Raw genomic sequence first — 18,471 nt, forward strand, 5'->3', positions numbered from 1 at the left:
AGAGCTGCCTTTGACACTAACAGATCAACTGAGGAGGCCATCGCCCCTGGTCTACACACTGCCCTCTCACACCTGGACGAGAGAGAAATGTATGTGAGAATGTTGTTGTTGATTACAGCTCAGCATTCAACACCATCGTACCCTCAAGGCTCGTCACCAAGCTCCAGGACGATCAGACCTGGACCCACCACACCAACCCCGTAGACAAGACAGCGCCTGTTCTCTCTCCCCAGACTGAAGAAGTTCAGCCTGCCTTCACACATCCTGACCAGCTTCTACAGCTGCACCACTGAGAGCATCCTAACCGGCTGCACCACTGCCTGGTGTGGTAACTGCTCCGCCCACGAGCTCAGGGTCCTCCAGAGGGTGGTGACACTGGCTCAGAACACTACCGGCTGCGCTACTGAACACAGGGGATATCTACTGTGTTAATGCCTCAAGAAGGCCAGGTCCATCCTCAGGGACCCCAGTCACCCTAAACACAACTTGCTCTCTCTACTACCATCTGGAAAACGGTACTGAAGTATCAGACCAAGACCACCAGGTGTCAGAACAGCTTCTTGCCCCAGGCAGTAAGACTGCTGAACAGCCAACCACAGCAGACACCTGCAGTTACCTCCTTGAACTGACAGGGGGCACTGGCACTCTCAGGACACCTACGAAGAGCACTAAATACCTCCTACCCTGTACCCTACTACTGTCAGAACACCTCAATACCTCCTACCCTGTACCCTACTACTGTCAGGACACCTAAATATCTCCTACCCTGAACACTACTACTATCAGGACACCTAAATACCTAAATACCTCCTACCCTGTACCCTACCACTGTCAGGACACCTAAATACCTCCTACCGTGTACCCTACTACTGTCAGGACACCTAAATACCTCCTACCCTGTACCCTACTACTGTCAGGACACCTTAATACCTCCTACCCTGTACCCTACTACTGTCAGGACACCTAAATACCTAAATACCTCCTACCCTGTACCCTACCACTGTCAGGACACCTCAATACCTCCTATCCTTGTGTTAGTTCCACACAATCTGTGAATTGCAGTTGTGTAATCTGTTGTATCCCAATGTTAACCCCTATAAATTCCTGTCCTCCAACTCTTCCATCCCTCTTAACGAGCCTTTAACGAGCTCGCAGATTTCAATGCTGACAACACCGCTGTGTGCTGTACTGTTCGTGCATCGATCAATAAACCTTGATTGATTGAGTGTTGGTCCGACAGTCTTGAGGAACAGATTACAGAGACTGAGCTGCTGTGTGATGGATTAAATCTAATCTCCCTGAGAGAAAACAGTTCAATTACAGCACAGAGGATTTAAACAGACACAGATCTGTGTGCCACTGTGTTAGTAACGCAGTACAGAGCGGAGCACAGTATGATTTTAATTCCTAACAGGACACAAGATGGTTGAATCTCTCAGTTTGGTGACCAGTAAGATCAGTGACTCAGTAATACAGCATCAATCACACTCACTGGCAGGAGGAATCGACTCCATACTGTTCCTCCTCTTGACAGGCAGTCTGGGCTCCTCTGTCTCTTTCTCCAGCTCCTCTTCCTCCAGTGTCTTTCTCATCTTCTCCTTCAGCTCCTCTTCTCTCCTGCTCCACTCCTCCTCCAACCTCTGTCTGAGCTCCTCTTCTCTCTCTCTCTCCCTTCTTTCATACTTCTGTCTCAGCTCCTCTGTCTCTCTCTGTCTCTCCTCCAACCTCTGTCTCAGCTCCTCTGTCTCTCTCCGTCTCTTCTCCTCCCTCTGTCTCAGCTCATCTGTCTCTCTCTGTCTCTCCTCCTCCCTCTGTCTCAGCTCCTCTGTCTCTCTCTGTCTCTCCTCCTCCCTCTGTCTCAGCTCCTCTGTCTCTCTCTGTCTCTCCTCCTCCCTCTGTCTCAGCTCCTCCGTCTCTCTCTGTCTCTCCTCCTTCAACCTCTGTCTCAGCTCCTCTGTCTCTCTCTGTCTCTCTTCCTCCCTTTGTCTCAGCTCCTCCGTCTCTCTCTGTCTGTCCTCCTCCCTCTGTCTCAGCTCCTCCGTCTCTCTCTGTCTCTCCTCCTCCCTCTGTCTCAGCTCCTCCGTCTCTCTCTGTCTCTCCTCCTCCCTCTGTCTCAGGTCCTCCGTCTCTCTCCGTCTCTCCTCCTCCCTCTGTCTCAGCTCCGCTGTCTCTCTCTGTCTCTCCTCCTCCCTCTGTCTCAGCACCTCTGTCTCTCTCTGTCTCTCCTTCAAACTCTGTCTCAGCTCCTCCGTCTCTCTCTGTCTGTCCTCCTCCCTCTGTCTCAACTCCTCCGTCTCTCTCTGTCTCTCCTCCTCCCTCTGTCTCAGCTCCTCAGTCTCTCTCTGTCTCTCCTCCTCCCTCTGTCTCAGCTCCTCTGTCTCTCTCTGTCTCTCTTCCTCCCTCTGTCTCAGCTCCTCCGTCTCTCTCTGTCTCTCCTCCTTCAACCTCTGTCTCAGCTCCTCCGTCTCTCTCTGTCTCTCCTCCTCCCTCTGTCTCAGGTCCTCCGTCTCTCTCCGTCTCTCCTCCTCCCTCTGTCTCAGCTCCCCTGTCTCTCTCTGTCTCTCCTCCTCCCTCTGTCTCAGCTCCTCCGTCTCTCTCTGTCTCTCCTCCTCCCTCTGTCTCAGCTCCTCTGTCTCTCTCTGTCTCTCCTCCTCCCTCTGTCTCAGCTCCTCCGTCTCTCTCTGTCTCTCCTCAATCCTCTGTCTCAGCTCCTCTGTCTCTCTCTGTCTCTCCTTCAAACTCTGTCTCAGCTCCTCCGTCTCTCTCTGTCTCTCCTCCTCCCTCTGTCTCAGCTCCTCCGTCTCTCTCTGTCTCTCCTCCTCCCTCTGTCTCAGGTCCTCCGTTTCTCTCCGTCTCTCCTCCTCCCTCTGTCTCAGCTCCGCTGTCTCTCTCTGTCTCTCCTCCTCCCTCTGTCTCAGCACCTCTGTCTCTCTCTGTCTCTCCTTCAAACTCTGTCTCAGCTCCTCCGTCTCTCTCTGTCTCTCCTCCTCCCTCTGTCTCAGGTCCTCCGTCTCTCTCCGTCTCTCCTCCTCCCTCTGTCTCAGCTCCGCTGTCTCTCTCTGTCTCTCCTCCTCCCTCTGTCTCAGCACCTCTGTCTCTCTCTGTCTCTCCTCCTCCCTCTGTCTCAGCTCCTCCGTCTCTCTCTGTCTCTCCTCAATCCTCTGTCTCAGCTCCTCCGTCTCTCTCTGTCTCTCCTCCTCCCTCTGTCTCAGGTCCTCCGTCTCTCTCCGTCTCTCCTCCTCCCTCTGTCTCAGCTCCGCTGTCTCTCTCTGTCTCTCCTCCTCCCTCTGTCTCAGCACCTCTGTCTCTCTCTGTCTCTCTTCCTCCCTCTGTCTCAGCTCCTCCGTCTCTCTCTGTCTCTCCTCCTTCAACCTCTGTCTCAGCTCCTCTGTCTCTCTCTGTCTCTCCTCCTCCCTTTGTCTCAGCTCCTCCGTCTCTCTCTGTCTCTCCTCCAACCTCTGTCTCAGCTCCTCTGTCTCTCCCTGTCTCTCCTCCTCCCTCTGTCTCAGCTCCTCTATCTCTCTATTGTATGTCTCCAGTTCAGTGTACAGTTGTTCAATGTCAGTAGTGAAGTACAGCCCATAGTTTCCTGCCACCATGTCCTCTATCTTCTCCAGCAGCTCTGTGACCTGAGTGCGGTCGCCCCTGTTCTTGTTGTTGAGAACATGATACCTGTTCCCACACTTCTCCAGCAGACACTGGAGCTCCTCTCCTCCTTCCTCAATGTGCTGCTTCATGGTTGTGTCTCTCATCCCGTCCCCCCAGGTGAACAGCACTATTGTGTGTCTCCACATTCTCTCACTGAGAAGCTCCAGATGTTCATTCACTGATCTCCTCTGTTTCTCTCTCAGTGTGATGAGAGGGATCACCAGGAGGAGAGTGTGGGGTCCTGGGGGACACAGAGACACAATCTTCACAACCTCCTGTCTGATCTGCTGTGGATCATTCCCTATCAGCCACTCATCCCACCCTGGAGTGTCGACCACAGTGATCTGCCTCCCAGCTACTCCACCCTGTCTCTTCTCACACTCCTTAGTTCCTCTCTCAGTGTCAAACTCCTCTCTGCCCAGGATGGTGTTTCCTGCTGAGCTCTTCCCAGACCATCTCTCCCCCAGCAGCACGATCCTGGTCTCTGAGAGACGTTGTAGTGCCTCATGGGAATCAGCCTGTTCCTCCCCTGTCAGAGAGAAAAATCACAGATTATTTACATGATAAAGTTCTCATCACAGATATTTTCAGTCTTCATCTCATTTCAAATTTACGATAAAAACTCCTCTATATCTTTCCTATTGTCCCTGCCCCGTGAGAGAGGAAAAATCACAGATTATTGAGATTATTTTTCTGTGTATTCTCTGTGGTATACAAACATATTCTGTTAATGTTAGTCAAACTGTATTCTTACAACATTCTTATTCTGTATTCTTACAATTTATATAAAATATATATTTTTTATTTTTAACTGTTCTCTCAATAGTACATGTTAATTTTTCATCAGGATTTTGTTTCTTAGAATAATTTAACCTCACTGAAAGGTCAGATGTTCTTTCATCTGATAAACAACACAGACATTTTTCCAATGTCTTCCTTGCTCATCTTTACCAAGGGCGCCAATACTTCTGGAGGGCCCTGTAGAGTCCCACTAACACTCTGAGTGTCCAGTGGCAGTTCAGACACATATGGGACTCCTGTGTTCAGTATGAACCTTTATACCACCTTATTTTAAAATAAATGTAAAAAACTGTAAAATCATTCAGTCTGTCCTGATTCTTCAATAGTGAGTCTAAAATATCACATTTCATAAAGACATGTTTGGGACTCAGCCACCTGGCTGGGAAATCTGTGTTGTATAGTTTCAAACCGCTTAGAAACTATCTACTGTGATCCACACTGAAGAGAACTAGCATGATGTTAGTTTAAAAACAGTGAAACTGACAGGCTGGAGAAACTGAGTCTCTTTAGTCTGAAGGGAGTGTCCCACACTGACAGGGTGAAGATAGCGAACCATAAATATATACAAAATATTCAACATCCTCAGTGACAGTCAGTCATCATTAAAGACCAGTTAGATATTGACACCTCAGAGTTCCTCAGAATTAACACTGAAACTCAAAGCAACACTAAGACTTAAAATCAGGAGTGGGAGGCTCTACTGTACACAGAGGGGGGTGGGAGAGGGGAACAAGCTGCCCAGTCAGGACAGGAGGCTCTACTGTACACAGAGAGGGGTGGGAGAGGGGAACAAGCTGATATCCTGGCTTCTCTCCAGACACAGCTGGATGAGCTCCTCCAGTCAGGACAGGAAGCTCTACTGTACACAGAGAGGGGCGGGAGGGGGGAACAAGCTGCCCAGTCAGGACAGGAGAAACAGCTGCATGAGAACTTGGAATCACTACTAATTATGGGCCAAATAAATTCCTCTGTTGTTCATCTGTACTGATTCCTCTCTGGTATTATCAGCTGTACAACAAACACAACCTCTGAGCAACAAACAGGAAATGTTCATATCTGAGCGTGTCTGAGCATCATGAATACTAACAGTGTGAAAACAATACCATCAGCACACAGTCAGGTTTTACATCAATCATTTTACCTTAAATAAACACTTGATTAAAATATTTAGTACATTCCAAACAGCTTGAGTTGACAATACCGATCTCTGATCTCTGACAAGAGAAAGTGAAAGTACATCAGCTCCTGTCTCTCTCTCCAAGTTCAGACCCTGTGTGTCTGACAGACCGAACACACTCTCAGGAGACAGGAAGACACTTCTCCAGCTGCTGCTGTGCTCTGTGACAGAGAAGAGACCCTCAGTGACTCCCTTACCGACACTCTGACAGGTAGAACAAGAGAAAACTCACCAGGGCTGAGCGCTGCCATCTCTCTCTCTCTCCTTCTCTTCCTGCTGAGGTGAGGTGGCGGGTTTCCTGTCCTCGCTGTGACGCTGCTCTGGCGCCACCTAGTGTGGATTCATAAAGTTAATCACCAACTAAACAGGTTCATCAGTAAGAGCAAAATAAAACACCAGAATACCCAGATCAACTCTTGCCAGCATCCTTGGACACTGGGGTCCACACCTCTACTCTCACACATAGTGTCCTGATCTGTACTGACCAGCAGTCGGGACACTGGGGTCACACCCCTACTCTCACACACAGTGTCCTGATCTGTACTGACCAGCAGTCTGGACACTGGGGTCACACCCCTACTCTCACACACAGTGTCCTGATCTGTACTGACCAGCAGTCGGGACACTGGGGTCACACCCCTACTCTCACACACAGTGTCCTGATCTGTACTGACCAGCAGTCGGGACACTGGGGTCCACACCCGTCTGGATCTATGAAGTCAATGAGGCGCTGCAGTACTGCTCTGTCCCCGTCAGGGGGAGACAAGGCACCAGAAGTCAGAGGCTGGAGCTGAACTGCTTCAGGAGAGAGACAGATCGGGGAAACAGCAGGCCAGAGAGAGCAGGAGAGCAGACAGGAGTCAGACAGTAGATAACGGACCTGAGCAGCTCATCGGCTTGTTCGCCCCTCCCACCCCTCTCTGTGTACAGACCCCCTCATAACCGCAGATGCCTGAGCGCTGATTGACCCCGACCCCCCCCCCCCACCTTGTCTGAGCCACCCCCCCAGAGCCCGTGACGGTCTGGGGACGAGTACAGTTTGAGGACAATCTCCTCTCTTCCACCGGCTCCTCCAACGCAGACTCTCAGTCGGCTCTTCTGCAGCGTCAATCCCTCCCCAGAAGAAACACAAACCACACCGCTGCTTCTCCGTTTTTATTCATCTGTTCACAGAACATACAGAGACCGGGGGCTCCCTCCCTCACGAGGAACCCCAGGCCACGGCCAGGCGGAGAAAGGAGAGCGATCCGGTGGGGTCTGGGGATTTCGGACCAAGGGGCGGTCAGTCTTAGTCCTCTGGGCGTTACTGTGGCGAAATACTCCCTCCTGTCCTGCTTTTAAGGTCGAACTTCCTTTTTCATTGAAATAAAATCTCTTTTTGTTAAGGGGCATCTCTGCTGTTAAAATAAAGACTTAGGAAACACAAACAAAAACCTCAGTCAGTTTCAGAGGAGAAACCGCCCCCCGTCCCCTCCCCTCCCCTCACTCACGATGAACGCAAGAAGGTTAAAAATGAAGACGACCCGCGACCTCACAGGCGTGTCCGTGGGAGTCTGCTTGAGCGACGCAGAAACACGTCCACGCCTGGGGCTCGCCTGCCATTCCCACACAAGAGAGCAACAGGAATCGGAAGTCCAGGGCTCCGTCTCTCGCCGGGGAGCGTGGGTGGTGTTGTTTTTGTGGGTGGGGGTGGGAGAAGGGAGTGAAACACCCCCACCCCGCGATCATTTCACTCGCTGTCATCGACCGATCGATTATACAACGACAAATCATGGAGAACCGTTCCAGTTCCTCACGGTGAAGGAAGAGTAGCACCACCTCCGCTCTCACTGAAATACTCTCCATCAATAAGACACACGAGTCTCTCCGTCAATAAGATAGATAGATAAATAAGCCATGCAGGAAATCAATAAACAAACAGAGCGATAAGGCGCCACGGGCGTCTCCGTCCACGAGTCCCGGACTCCCCTCTCCGGGCGGCAGCGGTCCGGGTCCGAGCTCGGGTTCGGGTCCGGCTGGCCGGTATGGGTATTGGTATCGGGCCGGACTCGAGGGCCTCTCCCGTCACGGTCGGACTCCATCCAAAAGGGGGGGCAGGGGCAGGGGCGGGGGGGGTTACAGGTCGGAGCTGCTGCTGCTGCTGAGGTACTGAGAGATGCCGACCTCGGTCTTTGTTGCCGCGGCCACCAGCAGCAGGAGCAGGCGCTGAGCGGAGCGGGGCTCGGCTGCCGGGGGGGCGCTTCTGGACCTGGGGGAGAGGAGAGAGGTCAGGGTCCAAGCTGCATGGTATTAATAATAACTCTTTACAGGTCCTGGGGATCCCACTACCGCCACCAGTGTGCAGCCCCACCTGGATGATGCCCCAGTCCTCTCCTCACACACCAGCTCCCAGTGGGGAGGAGAGCAGAGTGATGAACCCATTTCAGAGAGGGGGTATTAAGAAGCCATGATTGGTAAGGGCCAATGGGAAATTTCTAGCCAGTAGGACCTCAGTTTGACGTCTCATCCGAAGGACGGCGCATGTTTTACGGTCTAGTGTCCCCGTCACTATACTGGGGCATTAGGACCCACATGGACCACAGACTACTCTTCTTCTTAATTTTCTCCATTCATTGGAAGTTTCATTTCACACCTCTCTGCACCCATTCTGACTTCACACCTCTTGATTGGCCTCTCTTTCTGTCCCCTGCTGCCGCCTCTCACTCCTCCTCTCTCTACATTACCTTTGCCTACTGCCCTGTCTCTCTCACACCTGAAGAAGGCTCCACGGCCTTCTTGTTTATTGTTTGCCTGACAATGCCGAGATCATCTTGTCCTCACGTTCAGTGAGACGGCACCAAGTGCTGCATGTAATGACATTTGCGTTCAGAAAAACTGTGCAAACCTGTCTGAACATGTTTTGTGACCGATTCCTAACTGACATTGTGAATTTCGGATCAATTCTTCACGTCCCCCTTTTTTCTTTCAGAGGGTTCTATCTTCCAGTGTCGCTCTGGGCCTGCTAACGTATTGATTATGCTAAGAGCCTGTGGATAGATTGGTGCCCGAGTTTGGTAGTTGTGTAGTGTGGACGAGCAGTCAAAAGCAGACGTCCTGTGTGCCTTCTAGGCCTTATTTCTTGGTTCTGGGTGTTTGGGGAAAATCGAAACTGCATTCAGGATGACTTTTACAATTTGCGAAAAGTTGAAGAAAATGTTTCAGAAGTTTCGTCAGTCTTCTGTGAAACAACTTGAGGCACCAAGGTAAGGTACATATGTTTAGGTTTTTCCCATGACCCTGAAAACACCTCTGTGCTTAGTTCTACAGCCACGAGTTTGTGCAAACATGTTAAACTGAGAGGGAGCATTCTGGCTTGCCTAATTTTGTCACACTTTAGTATTTTTTAACTGTGTTATTGTTCCGTTTTTACTTTTAATATGGTGTATTTTAAGTGATATAATGTGTGTAGCTGACTACGCTTTGTATATTTAGATTATATGACCGACTGATTTTGGATAGTGGGTGCAGGCTGTATTTTGCCCGTCCGAACAACAGCAGTACGACGAGAGATTCAGTAGAAATTTGCTGTGCCTGTTAAATGTATTATTTTAGTAAATACACAATTATGTTGCTTGTCAGCTGCTCAAGCCTTGGCCTAATCAGAACTCAGATTAGGTTTTATTATATTGTACTTGTGATTCTTTTTTATTTACTTTTATTGACTCATCTTTGAAGTCAAATATGATGGCAGTAAAATAGCTTTTTATTAGGAGCGAAACTCTTTTATTTATGAAAGGAGATCAGATCCTGTACTTCTGCAGGACTGCTGAACACCCCAGTGTGGGCTCTGGGTGGGGACAACAATCCTACTGTCATGCAGCTTTGTGCGCAGGTATAGGACAGGTAAAAGAACAGAAGAGTGAAGTCAATAGGCTGTTTGGAATAGAAATAAGTGTGTTAACACTGAAAACAGATTGTTACACAGCAGTTTTAGATGCAAAAGCAATTGAACAGCATGGCTGTTTCTAGCTTCCTCTTCGATGGGGACACTGCAGTAGTCGAAGTTTACAGGACTTAAGCATGGGCAGACACAAAGGAGAAAATGAGGAAGACCAGGCTTCAGGAAGTATTTTAATTCTGGATGGAAGATGGTGCACTACTAGCAGGGTAGATCTGCTTTTTACCTTTGATACTGCCACAGGACCAGCTCCGAGAAGTAACAACAACAACAAAAGTGAGTTCACTGCAGACAATATTGAGAGCCAAAATACATGAATAGAAATTAACTGTTAAATCTTGTTTGTCTTGAACGACGTCGGTGTCTGTATTCTACCAATTGCGTGGTGCAAACAAAACAGGTTTTGTGATTCAATTAACAGTTCTGCTTTATTAATTTTGCTTGTTGTTTTTAAAGTAATGACAACATGGTATCATTAACAACAACAGAAACAACATGGAACCACTTTATCCAGTAAAAAGTAGAATTTTGGAACCGTCATGAAGCCCTTTTTAGAGGAAGATTACACTTTCTTTAATGAGCAATGCATAACTGATTTGTAGATTTGAATTAGCCCATATGTTTTTCTCACAGACGGTCAAGCGTACTGTCACTCTACAAAAGCACTGGTTTCCTTTTGATGTTGTATTGCAATGAATTATGCTCTCCCTTTCTCAAGACAAAATCAAAGCACTTCAGAGCTGTAATAGAGCAGAAAGGCAGCGAGTTCTGTTTCTGTTCTGTGGGAAATCCTTCATCCAAGGAGCAGGACACAGTCTTTGTGGATTCAGTTGTTTTATTGAGCTCAGTAATGACATCAATGCGCGTTGGGTCTGCCCCGCAGAACAGACAACACTGCAAGGGTTTCCCAGCTCTTATATACATTATGATCTCAGAAAGATGTTTTGTTTCACTGCTTCATGTGTATTCGTCTTGCCCTTTGATACGTAGTAGGAGTTGACCAGTTTGTCCTGTCCCAAGTCCTGTCCTTTGATGTGTAGCTGTCTTTGTTGGAGCTGCTTAAGATATGCTAAGACAGCCGACACATTACACAATGTCCTTGATTTAATACAGTAGTGTCGAATACAGATAAATTATATATATATATTTTCCATCAATTATATATATATAAGTGTTTTATGTTCCACTTCATCAGTCTGTAATTCCTTTTGAATGGTCATTTTAAAACTGTTTACTTATTAAACTACCAAGGAGCAAAAAGATGTTTTTATTCTGAGGTGATCAAAATTCCATGCAAGTTGTATCAGATCAATGGTGTGAAAACAGTAGCCTGATTGTGTGGTAAGAGGCAAATCGATAAGTGGGTTACGTAACTTTGTAGTGCAGATAGTGTATTTTTGTAAGTGAATGTAATGAAGGAGTATTTGTGTTGTTTGTATGCTTATTCCATTGAAGTAAGACAAAAGGCCAGTGAGATAATGGATTATCAATAGAGCAACAATAATACCACCAGCTGGTGGAATTTGAAAAAAAAGCATTTTTATTTTTATTACAGACTGTAGTAAAATATCTCTGTCTATGTGTTGTTGTTGAGTTCTTTTATCTTGTTTCAGAAGACAGCCAGTCTAAAGTATTTCATGTGTCGGTTAAAAATGAAAAAGCTTTTGGTTTACTTTCAGACAGAAAAGGAAAAATGCCCTTCTTTTGTGTAACTTGAGGCAGCATTGTTGTCTGTGTTCTAGACAGCTGGGTTGCAGTGTTTCACTTGGGAGCAGAGGGGCAGTCTGTTAATTAGTCTTTTATTTTATAAAACAACTTTTAGATTAAAAAATGTTGGTAAAAACAAAAGCTGGCAGCGCTGGGGCCCTGGGTTCAGTTCCAGACAACAGGTACTGTACTATCGGGGTGGAGTTTGCATGTTCTCTCCAGGTTTCCTCCAGCTGCTCTGTTTGTTCCCCATAGTCCAAAGACATACTGCGAGGTTAACTAGCTTCTGGGACAATTGGTCCTGGTGTCAGTGTGTGTGTGTTTCTGTCTGTGTATAACCTGTGATGGACTGGTGTCCCATCCAGGGTGTGTCCGGCCGTGCGCCTGTTGCTTGTCAGGACAGGCTCCAGCTCCCCCATGACCCTCTACTGGGAAAAACCACTTAGAAGATGAATGTATGGTGAAACAATAATGTCAGGACTTAAAACAAATGCATAAAACCATACAAGTCTAGGTTAAAAAACATGAGCTGCAGAATTGTGGACGTACTGAAGTTTAGCTCCAGCGGGGAGGACAGGACAGTAGTTCAGTCTGGACATGGCAAAAGCAAACGCTGATTTCTTCCCAGCAGGCATTCACAGTACAGGACACAGCTGTGAAATTGCCCTCACCTCCTCTTGTGCTGATGATGTGGGCATGCGTCGCTGATGTCAAAGCGAGATTGGAAAGGACTCCCTGGTGTTTTATTTTGCCACAGCTCTCATTTTGAACTCCCTCCGTGGCAATGGTTGGATTTTTGGGGGGTGGGGGGGGGGGGGTGGTTTTTATCCGCTGCCTAACATTGGCAGAACGAGTTGTGTACTTGGTGGTAGCCACTTCAAAGTCAGATTTAGATTGCAAGAAGTATTGCAAGTGGATTTCAGCAGGGTTTCCCATCGCCAGGATCTCTAACAGAAGGGATTCATAGGTTGTCAGGCACTCTCTGAACACAGCTTCTATACGGTCCACATCTTGAGGCTCATTTGAATGTGTTTGTCAAGGGTTCTAAATCGCCATCTATCAGAAACACCAGAAGTGAAGGATAAGATCCCACATCTATGAGTGTTTCTACCAAACTGTTCATAGAAGAGACAGCTGAGCTTTTGTAACTGTCCTATCTTGCAGTTTTTGGTGAATATATTTGGTCAGAGTGTTTACGTGAGTATGTTTTTCTTCTTTTCTCGTAGCAAAAACACAAGCTTGGCAACCTTCACTATGTGTTTCTGTAACAGCTCATCCCACTAAGCGCCCTTACCTCTATCTGATTAATCTTCATGAGTGCCACCTTATTAACGTAAATGCTGTGGAGCAACAGTGAAAACACAGCAGAACAGGTTCAGAACACTACAATATTGTTTCGTGGGACAGTTACAAGCACTGTGCTGTAGCTTTGTTAATATCAGAACAGCACATTTTTAAGATTAAGGAGGGATCCATGTTTGTTTTAGCCAATTACTAGTTCCACTTCTTTAACAGTCATTGCATTTGTACTTTAATTATCATATGCAGTGGGTACAGAAAGTCACCACTCCCTTCAAAATGTTCACCTTTTATTGCCCTAAAATCCAGAAAGACGACCAATAAAACCAGACTTTTTCCAGTTTTATTTACAAATTGTACCTTGCAACATCCAAGTGAAAAAAGAAAGCAAAATTAAAAAGTGGAAGAACTGGGAGAACACCCCCCTTATTTAATACTTGCAGGAAGCACCTTTTGCTTGAATTACAGCCTTGAGTCTGTTTGGATACATCTCTGCCAGCTTTGCACACCTAGAGGGAGGAATATTTGCCCGTTCCTCCTTACAGAATTGTTGTAATTACACATTTTAATTTTAATGTTTCTTATGGTGCTCAGTACATAATTCATAGTACATAATACTCTCTTTTGCCATAAGTCTCAAAGCCAAAATGCTACAAATGCTACAAATGTTTAATGCAATAAAAAAAAAATCAGATTTAGTTTTCAGACATGAAAACGAAACTGCACATGAAAATGGTTTAATTGTATGTTACAATTGTACACAATTTTTAAATGCAGCACTTGAAAGTTTATGAAATTAGTCAATAACAGCTGAAAATAAAACAAAAACACAACCCAGTCATCCACGGTCTCCGTTGTCACTAATAATATCTGTTCTGCTGTGATTCTCTTCTGTAACAGCAGACTTTGACTGTGTGTTGGATTCCAAAGTCAAATCAAAACTCTCAAAACGTGATTATCAAGAAGACCACACAAAGGGCCAACCCATGTATCTTATGTTTGAGAGTTAAGGCTGAGATTCGGACAAATGTGTGTTTATATATATAAGCTTGATATTGCTAAGCATGATTCTAGTGATGAGGATCGATGTGTGAGCATTCAACATTATTTATTGGCACCTGATGTTAATACTGTACAGTGGAAGAGGATAGAGGGGAAAAAAAGAGAAACTCTGTGGAGATGTGAACAGCGTCTAAATGGAAACTGCAACCTCCAGTGACAGGCAGTGCTCCCAGGTGGTGATTCACCAGCCCCAGAATCCTTGACCACCAAGAAACACTTCAGTGGCTGCAGGGAAGCAGAACAGCAAGGAGCTCCGGCAGAAAACATCTCTCTCGCAGCATCTTATCAGCATCACGGGGGGACTTTCAGCTTAATGAGGTCATGTGTAACGTGCTTGATCAGAAAAGCACTCTGCTACTCATTCTGAAAAGTGCACTGTTGTGAAGCAGTTACAAGTGGTTGCATGATATACTGCATGTTCTGCTGTAATTCCAGCAAATCCCCATTAAATAGTCTGAATGCATAGCGACTGTTACAGGCATTTACACTCCTCTTTTACTTTATGGGTATGAGCAATGCGTGGGTTTTACATAAAATAATAGAGTTCTGTATTTAGTGACCTTCATACCAAAGCACCCCAGAGAGCAATTCAAAACTGTAAAACACAGATAAATTTAAAAAGCAAATAGTTAAAAGGCATTTGCACAGAAGCACGTTTGAACCGTCCGGTTTTCAAACCGTATTTCTCGGTGCAGCGTTTCCGATGCTGGCTGTAAGTTAACAGGGGCTCCCGCAGGCGACAGTGGGTAGAGCAAGGAGATCCGCGTTTCCAGATCTGCAAGAAGTTCTACACCGATGTGAGCAGCAGGGCCCGGTCCCATGACGCACTATATACAGTATCATTACAGCCACCTTGAAATAAATTCCCAATCTCACAAGCAACCCAAGTGAAGACCCCAGCAGCGGGGTGGTCAATAACCTGCAGGCAGCACAGTGAACAAGCAGGAGCCTCTATCATCAGGCAAACCAGCCATGAAGTTACAGTAACCAAGACAGTGAAATAGCATGTTCCTCTTCACACAGATCTTAGATATGTTCCTCAGTTGACAGAAAGCAATACAGTACAGACAGATTTCATGTGAAAATCAAGTGACAGCCCACTGTAGGGAAAACCGGTTCAGGGACGCCAAATATGTAATCATAGTGGCTCTCTGAAGGCACCAGTTCTGTAGGGTTTGGGCATTTACTGAGACAATTATTAATTGTAGCAGTAAATCACAAAGTTGATTCTTTTGATGGCTTTAGAATCCAACCATGCGACATAACTCAAACAACGCGCACACACAGGTACTAATACACGAGGATACATTTATTAATACATAGAATATGCATATAAACCTAACAGATCTTATCGAGAGGGTTATCAGAATACAAAAGGTATATTCGGTCAGTTACAAAGAGTTATACATATCAAGAGGACATACGTTCAGTATATCATTCATTAAGACCGTTTCATAAATGAACTTGGTTATAACTCTACATTAGATACTCAAACAAGTACATAACTCTTAGGAATTAAATTTATATCAACTGGTTTGGATAACAATTGAATTCTCGAGCTGTAATGCATTGAAGTTGAATACTCATCCAATCTCTGGGGATTCAGATCTCCTGCGGACTCAGTTGCAGGCTGTTGCTGTCCAATCCGCGCTCTCTGGCTCCGTGCCAGGCTGTGCTGTGCGGCTTGCGACGGTGCGCTGCTGATGCTCATTGTTGGCTTTAACTAGCAAAGTTTGTCCACAGGAGAAAAGATGACTGTGGGTCCCAGCAAGTCAGGAAGAGGACCGGTTCGTTCCTGATGAAGAGCTAGTTCTGAATAGTGATTCAGCTGTCCACAGTTCTGACCTGTTCACGAGGCCTGCTGCTGGTGCTAACACCGGGTGGATCCTCTGGTTACTCTCTGGCAACCTCCGCTCTAGACTCTTAGAACAGAGGAAAGTTCTGGCACTCGGACACACTGGCCGTTCCGTGGTTGTCCGGGCTGAGTCTCAGGATGGTCAGGAGGCGCGCTGCGAGAATGTCCTGCCCTTGGGAGCCTTCTGCTCCTGGGCCGTCCTGCCCTGGAATTCTCCTTTGAATTCCCTTTAGAATTGTTGAATCTGAATCTGAATCTGAATCTGAGTCTGAATCTCTCAGGCTCTCTGTGCTGCCTGTTTTTACCTGGAGGAACTTCAGCTCATTGATTGGCTGAAAGTTCCATGGGCATCAGAGTCCCACGTGGGTTACTCGGCCCTACCAGTCCCTGATTGGTTGATCAAGGTGAGATATGAGTCACTTACTCCTGACACTTAGTAATGCAGTCCAGATGTCCAACTGGCACTCCCTAAACAGATAGGCGCCAATGGATGACCATTGATCATGATAGCCAGGCTTAGCTAAGTGCATCCCCCTTTGGGAGCTGTCCTTATCAAAAGAAAACATCTTGCATGAATGGTTTCTCTGTGGCTGCACCACAGAGATGAACAGAGAAATTGGGCCTCATTTGGGAAGCTCAGAAACACTTAATTCTGCCTTATTATTAAGCCTCGCCGCTACACCACTATCAAGAAAGACAGTGAGATTCTTAACATTGCGATAAAGTTGCTATCAAAGGTGTGATAAGACTGCGGTCCAGGGCTGTCCTGCTCTGTGCCCTTTGCTCCCCCCCGGTAAAGCAGGCTAGAAAATGTATGGACGCACGACTGGTGACAATCAACTGCTGTGTCATAAGTCTAGACGAAAGAACCACCAGCATGAAGCACAAGCCAAGCTCAAATTTCCTGACCATGTTACCGAGTGAAAGCAAGGGGTGTCTACACACAGCAGCACGCTGAACAGCAAGGGTCCCAAGACAGAGCCCTGGTGGACACCAAACCGCATTCTCCGAAAGCAGAGCTTGCATCTGCACAGACATTCTGAAAATCCGAGAGAGATGAGAGGCAAAATAGTCTCAAGTCTTTCAAGAAACAGCAAAGAACAACTGTAGACATTTCGCAGCTTATAACATCTGCTCTACTTTAGCTAAATGGCACTCATTGACACAGCTATGCACCTGAACTACTCATTGCAGATGCACAGTATTGTCAGTACTATGACCAAGATAAGACAGAGAGAGAGAGATCACTTTATTGGCCAGATACAATTTCTTGTATTAGGAATTTGTCTTTTCACAGACCCCAGCTTGCTCTCCATGAGACACAGACAGGGAGAGAAGCTGGGGGTCAGAGCACAGGGTCAGACATTGTACACCACCCCTGGAGCAGCTGGGGTGAAGGGCCTTGCTCAGGGGCCCAACGGAGTAGGATTCCTCTGCCGGCCACGGGACTCGAACCGGCAACCCCTACAAGGATCAGATGCATTGCAATATTTGAGCAGTATTCGAAAAAAAAGAAAAGCCCCTGGATAAAGCAGACATGGCCGTTAACATGGTGTAAACGAGTTCAGATTGTAATTTTCTAACTAGTTCCCACTTGAAGCAGTGTGGACTTTTGCGAAGTACGAGATACCAACGCAATTTTTCAACACTGTACCGTATATCCCAATTTACTGAGGTTTTGAGGGGCTTGATTAGGAAATATCATATTGACAAAAATATATTTTACTATCAATTATTAAAAGATTAAATTGAAGCAGTATATAACATAGCTAGTCCTAAACAGTTGTCCTCCATGCCTTAACCAACGTAGTCCAAACCAACACACAATACTGAGGTGCTGTACATCCAAATTCTCAGAGCACACAGGGAGAGACGTACTTTTATTACTGCTGTCTGCATTGATGTCTTGCCACTCGTAGTAGTGATCACAGTCAGTACATGAGGTGGGTTACCGTTTGGCAGTGAGTAGTGAGAATCCCGCCGGTTCTCGAAGGAAGCCAGGCGTTTTGTTCCAGACTCCCACAACCCTTAGTGTACAGAAGGTCCTCCCGTGTTTTGATTTAACTGCCCTTCCACAGTCTCCACTTAGGCCCCCTGCTTTGCGTTTGACTAGCATTAGCTAAATAGCTCGGACATTATGTCAGCTATCTCTGTTAGCCTCCATTTCTAGATGAGATTGGCACGGAGCGCCCTCTCCCCGCGCCAGCGCCGGCGGCGTCTCTCTGACCCCCTCCTGTGCTCCCCCTGCAGCAGCTGGACGAGGGTGGTCTGCGTGGCGCCCCTGGGAGGGGATGTACGCGGCGGCCGTCACCTTGAGCACAGCCTCCTGGGGGCCGACGGGAGAGGACACCGCCAGCTCTGGGAAAAGGGAAAGACGCGCGAGTTCAGAGTTCAACGCCAGTCGAGCCGCCCTGTCTCCATTCTCACACCCACACATCAGACGTAACCGCACTGGCTAACACAGACCCTTCTGGAATAAAAGATCACTTTAGGGGGCATTGCACATCTTGGTGTTCTTTAGGCCGTCAGTTTTTGATTCAGGCAACAGAGGCTGCAGTGCTGCAGGGAAACCACTAGATGGCGCCTCCACCTCCAGTACAATTCTTACAGACTTGCCCCACCTGACCACCATGTAATCCAAGCACTCAAATACGAAACAACTGTCAGGAAAAGTCATATAAACGGCAAACTGAGTGACTAAACAAATGAACTGTTGGAATTAAAATTGCTTCCCTGTCTTTTTAAACTGCCATTTTCAAATCAAGTCTATGCAAGCCTGTTCCGTGACTCAACGTGAAGCAATTTCTAGTTTTCCAGATTGAAATTGACTCGGGGACACAGAAGTCCAATTCTGTTTTAAGGTAATAAGTTGACAGGACAGGGTATTACTCAGCTTTTTTTAGATAAAATTAGGATATTTTAGGGACTTCACAAGCTAAAGATCAGAATAGATTTTTCTTCATTATAAAACAGATGTATTTTTGA

The 18,471-nt window shown here is 46.8% G+C and overlaps 4 protein-coding genes across 5 annotated transcripts in view; 3 read left to right on the top strand and 1 right to left on the bottom strand.

The window, feature by feature from the left end:
* The window catches only part of LOC148671851 (NACHT, LRR and PYD domains-containing protein 1-like), a 260,967-nt gene that overhangs the window by 163,936 nt on the left and 78,560 nt on the right, over nucleotides 1–18,471 (top strand). The gene's annotated exons all lie outside the window — the stretch shown is intronic.
* Nucleotides 1–18,471, top strand: part of LOC148671858 (uncharacterized) — a 239,517-nt gene that overhangs the window by 54,293 nt on the left and 166,753 nt on the right. The window lies entirely within an intron of this gene.
* The window catches only part of LOC148671859 (GTPase IMAP family member 8-like), a 372,703-nt gene that overhangs the window by 41,965 nt on the left and 312,267 nt on the right, over nucleotides 1–18,471 (top strand). The gene's annotated exons all lie outside the window — the stretch shown is intronic.
* Nucleotides 1–18,471, bottom strand: part of LOC148671861 (uncharacterized) — a 153,326-nt gene that overhangs the window by 2,926 nt on the left and 131,929 nt on the right. Inside the window, exon 2 of the mRNA XM_088632842.1 lies at nucleotides 1,493–4,177. Within this exon, the coding sequence (XP_088488968.1) occupies nucleotides 1,493–4,177 (2,685 nt within the window). The remainder of the gene's footprint in view (nucleotides 1–1,492; nucleotides 4,178–18,471) is intronic.

This window comes from Lepisosteus platostomus, chromosome 5 (assembly GCF_059453375.1).
Source record: "Lepisosteus platostomus isolate fLepPlt1 chromosome 5, fLepPlt1.hap1, whole genome shotgun sequence".
Lineage (NCBI taxonomy): Eukaryota > Metazoa > Chordata > Actinopteri > Semionotiformes > Lepisosteidae > Lepisosteus > Lepisosteus platostomus.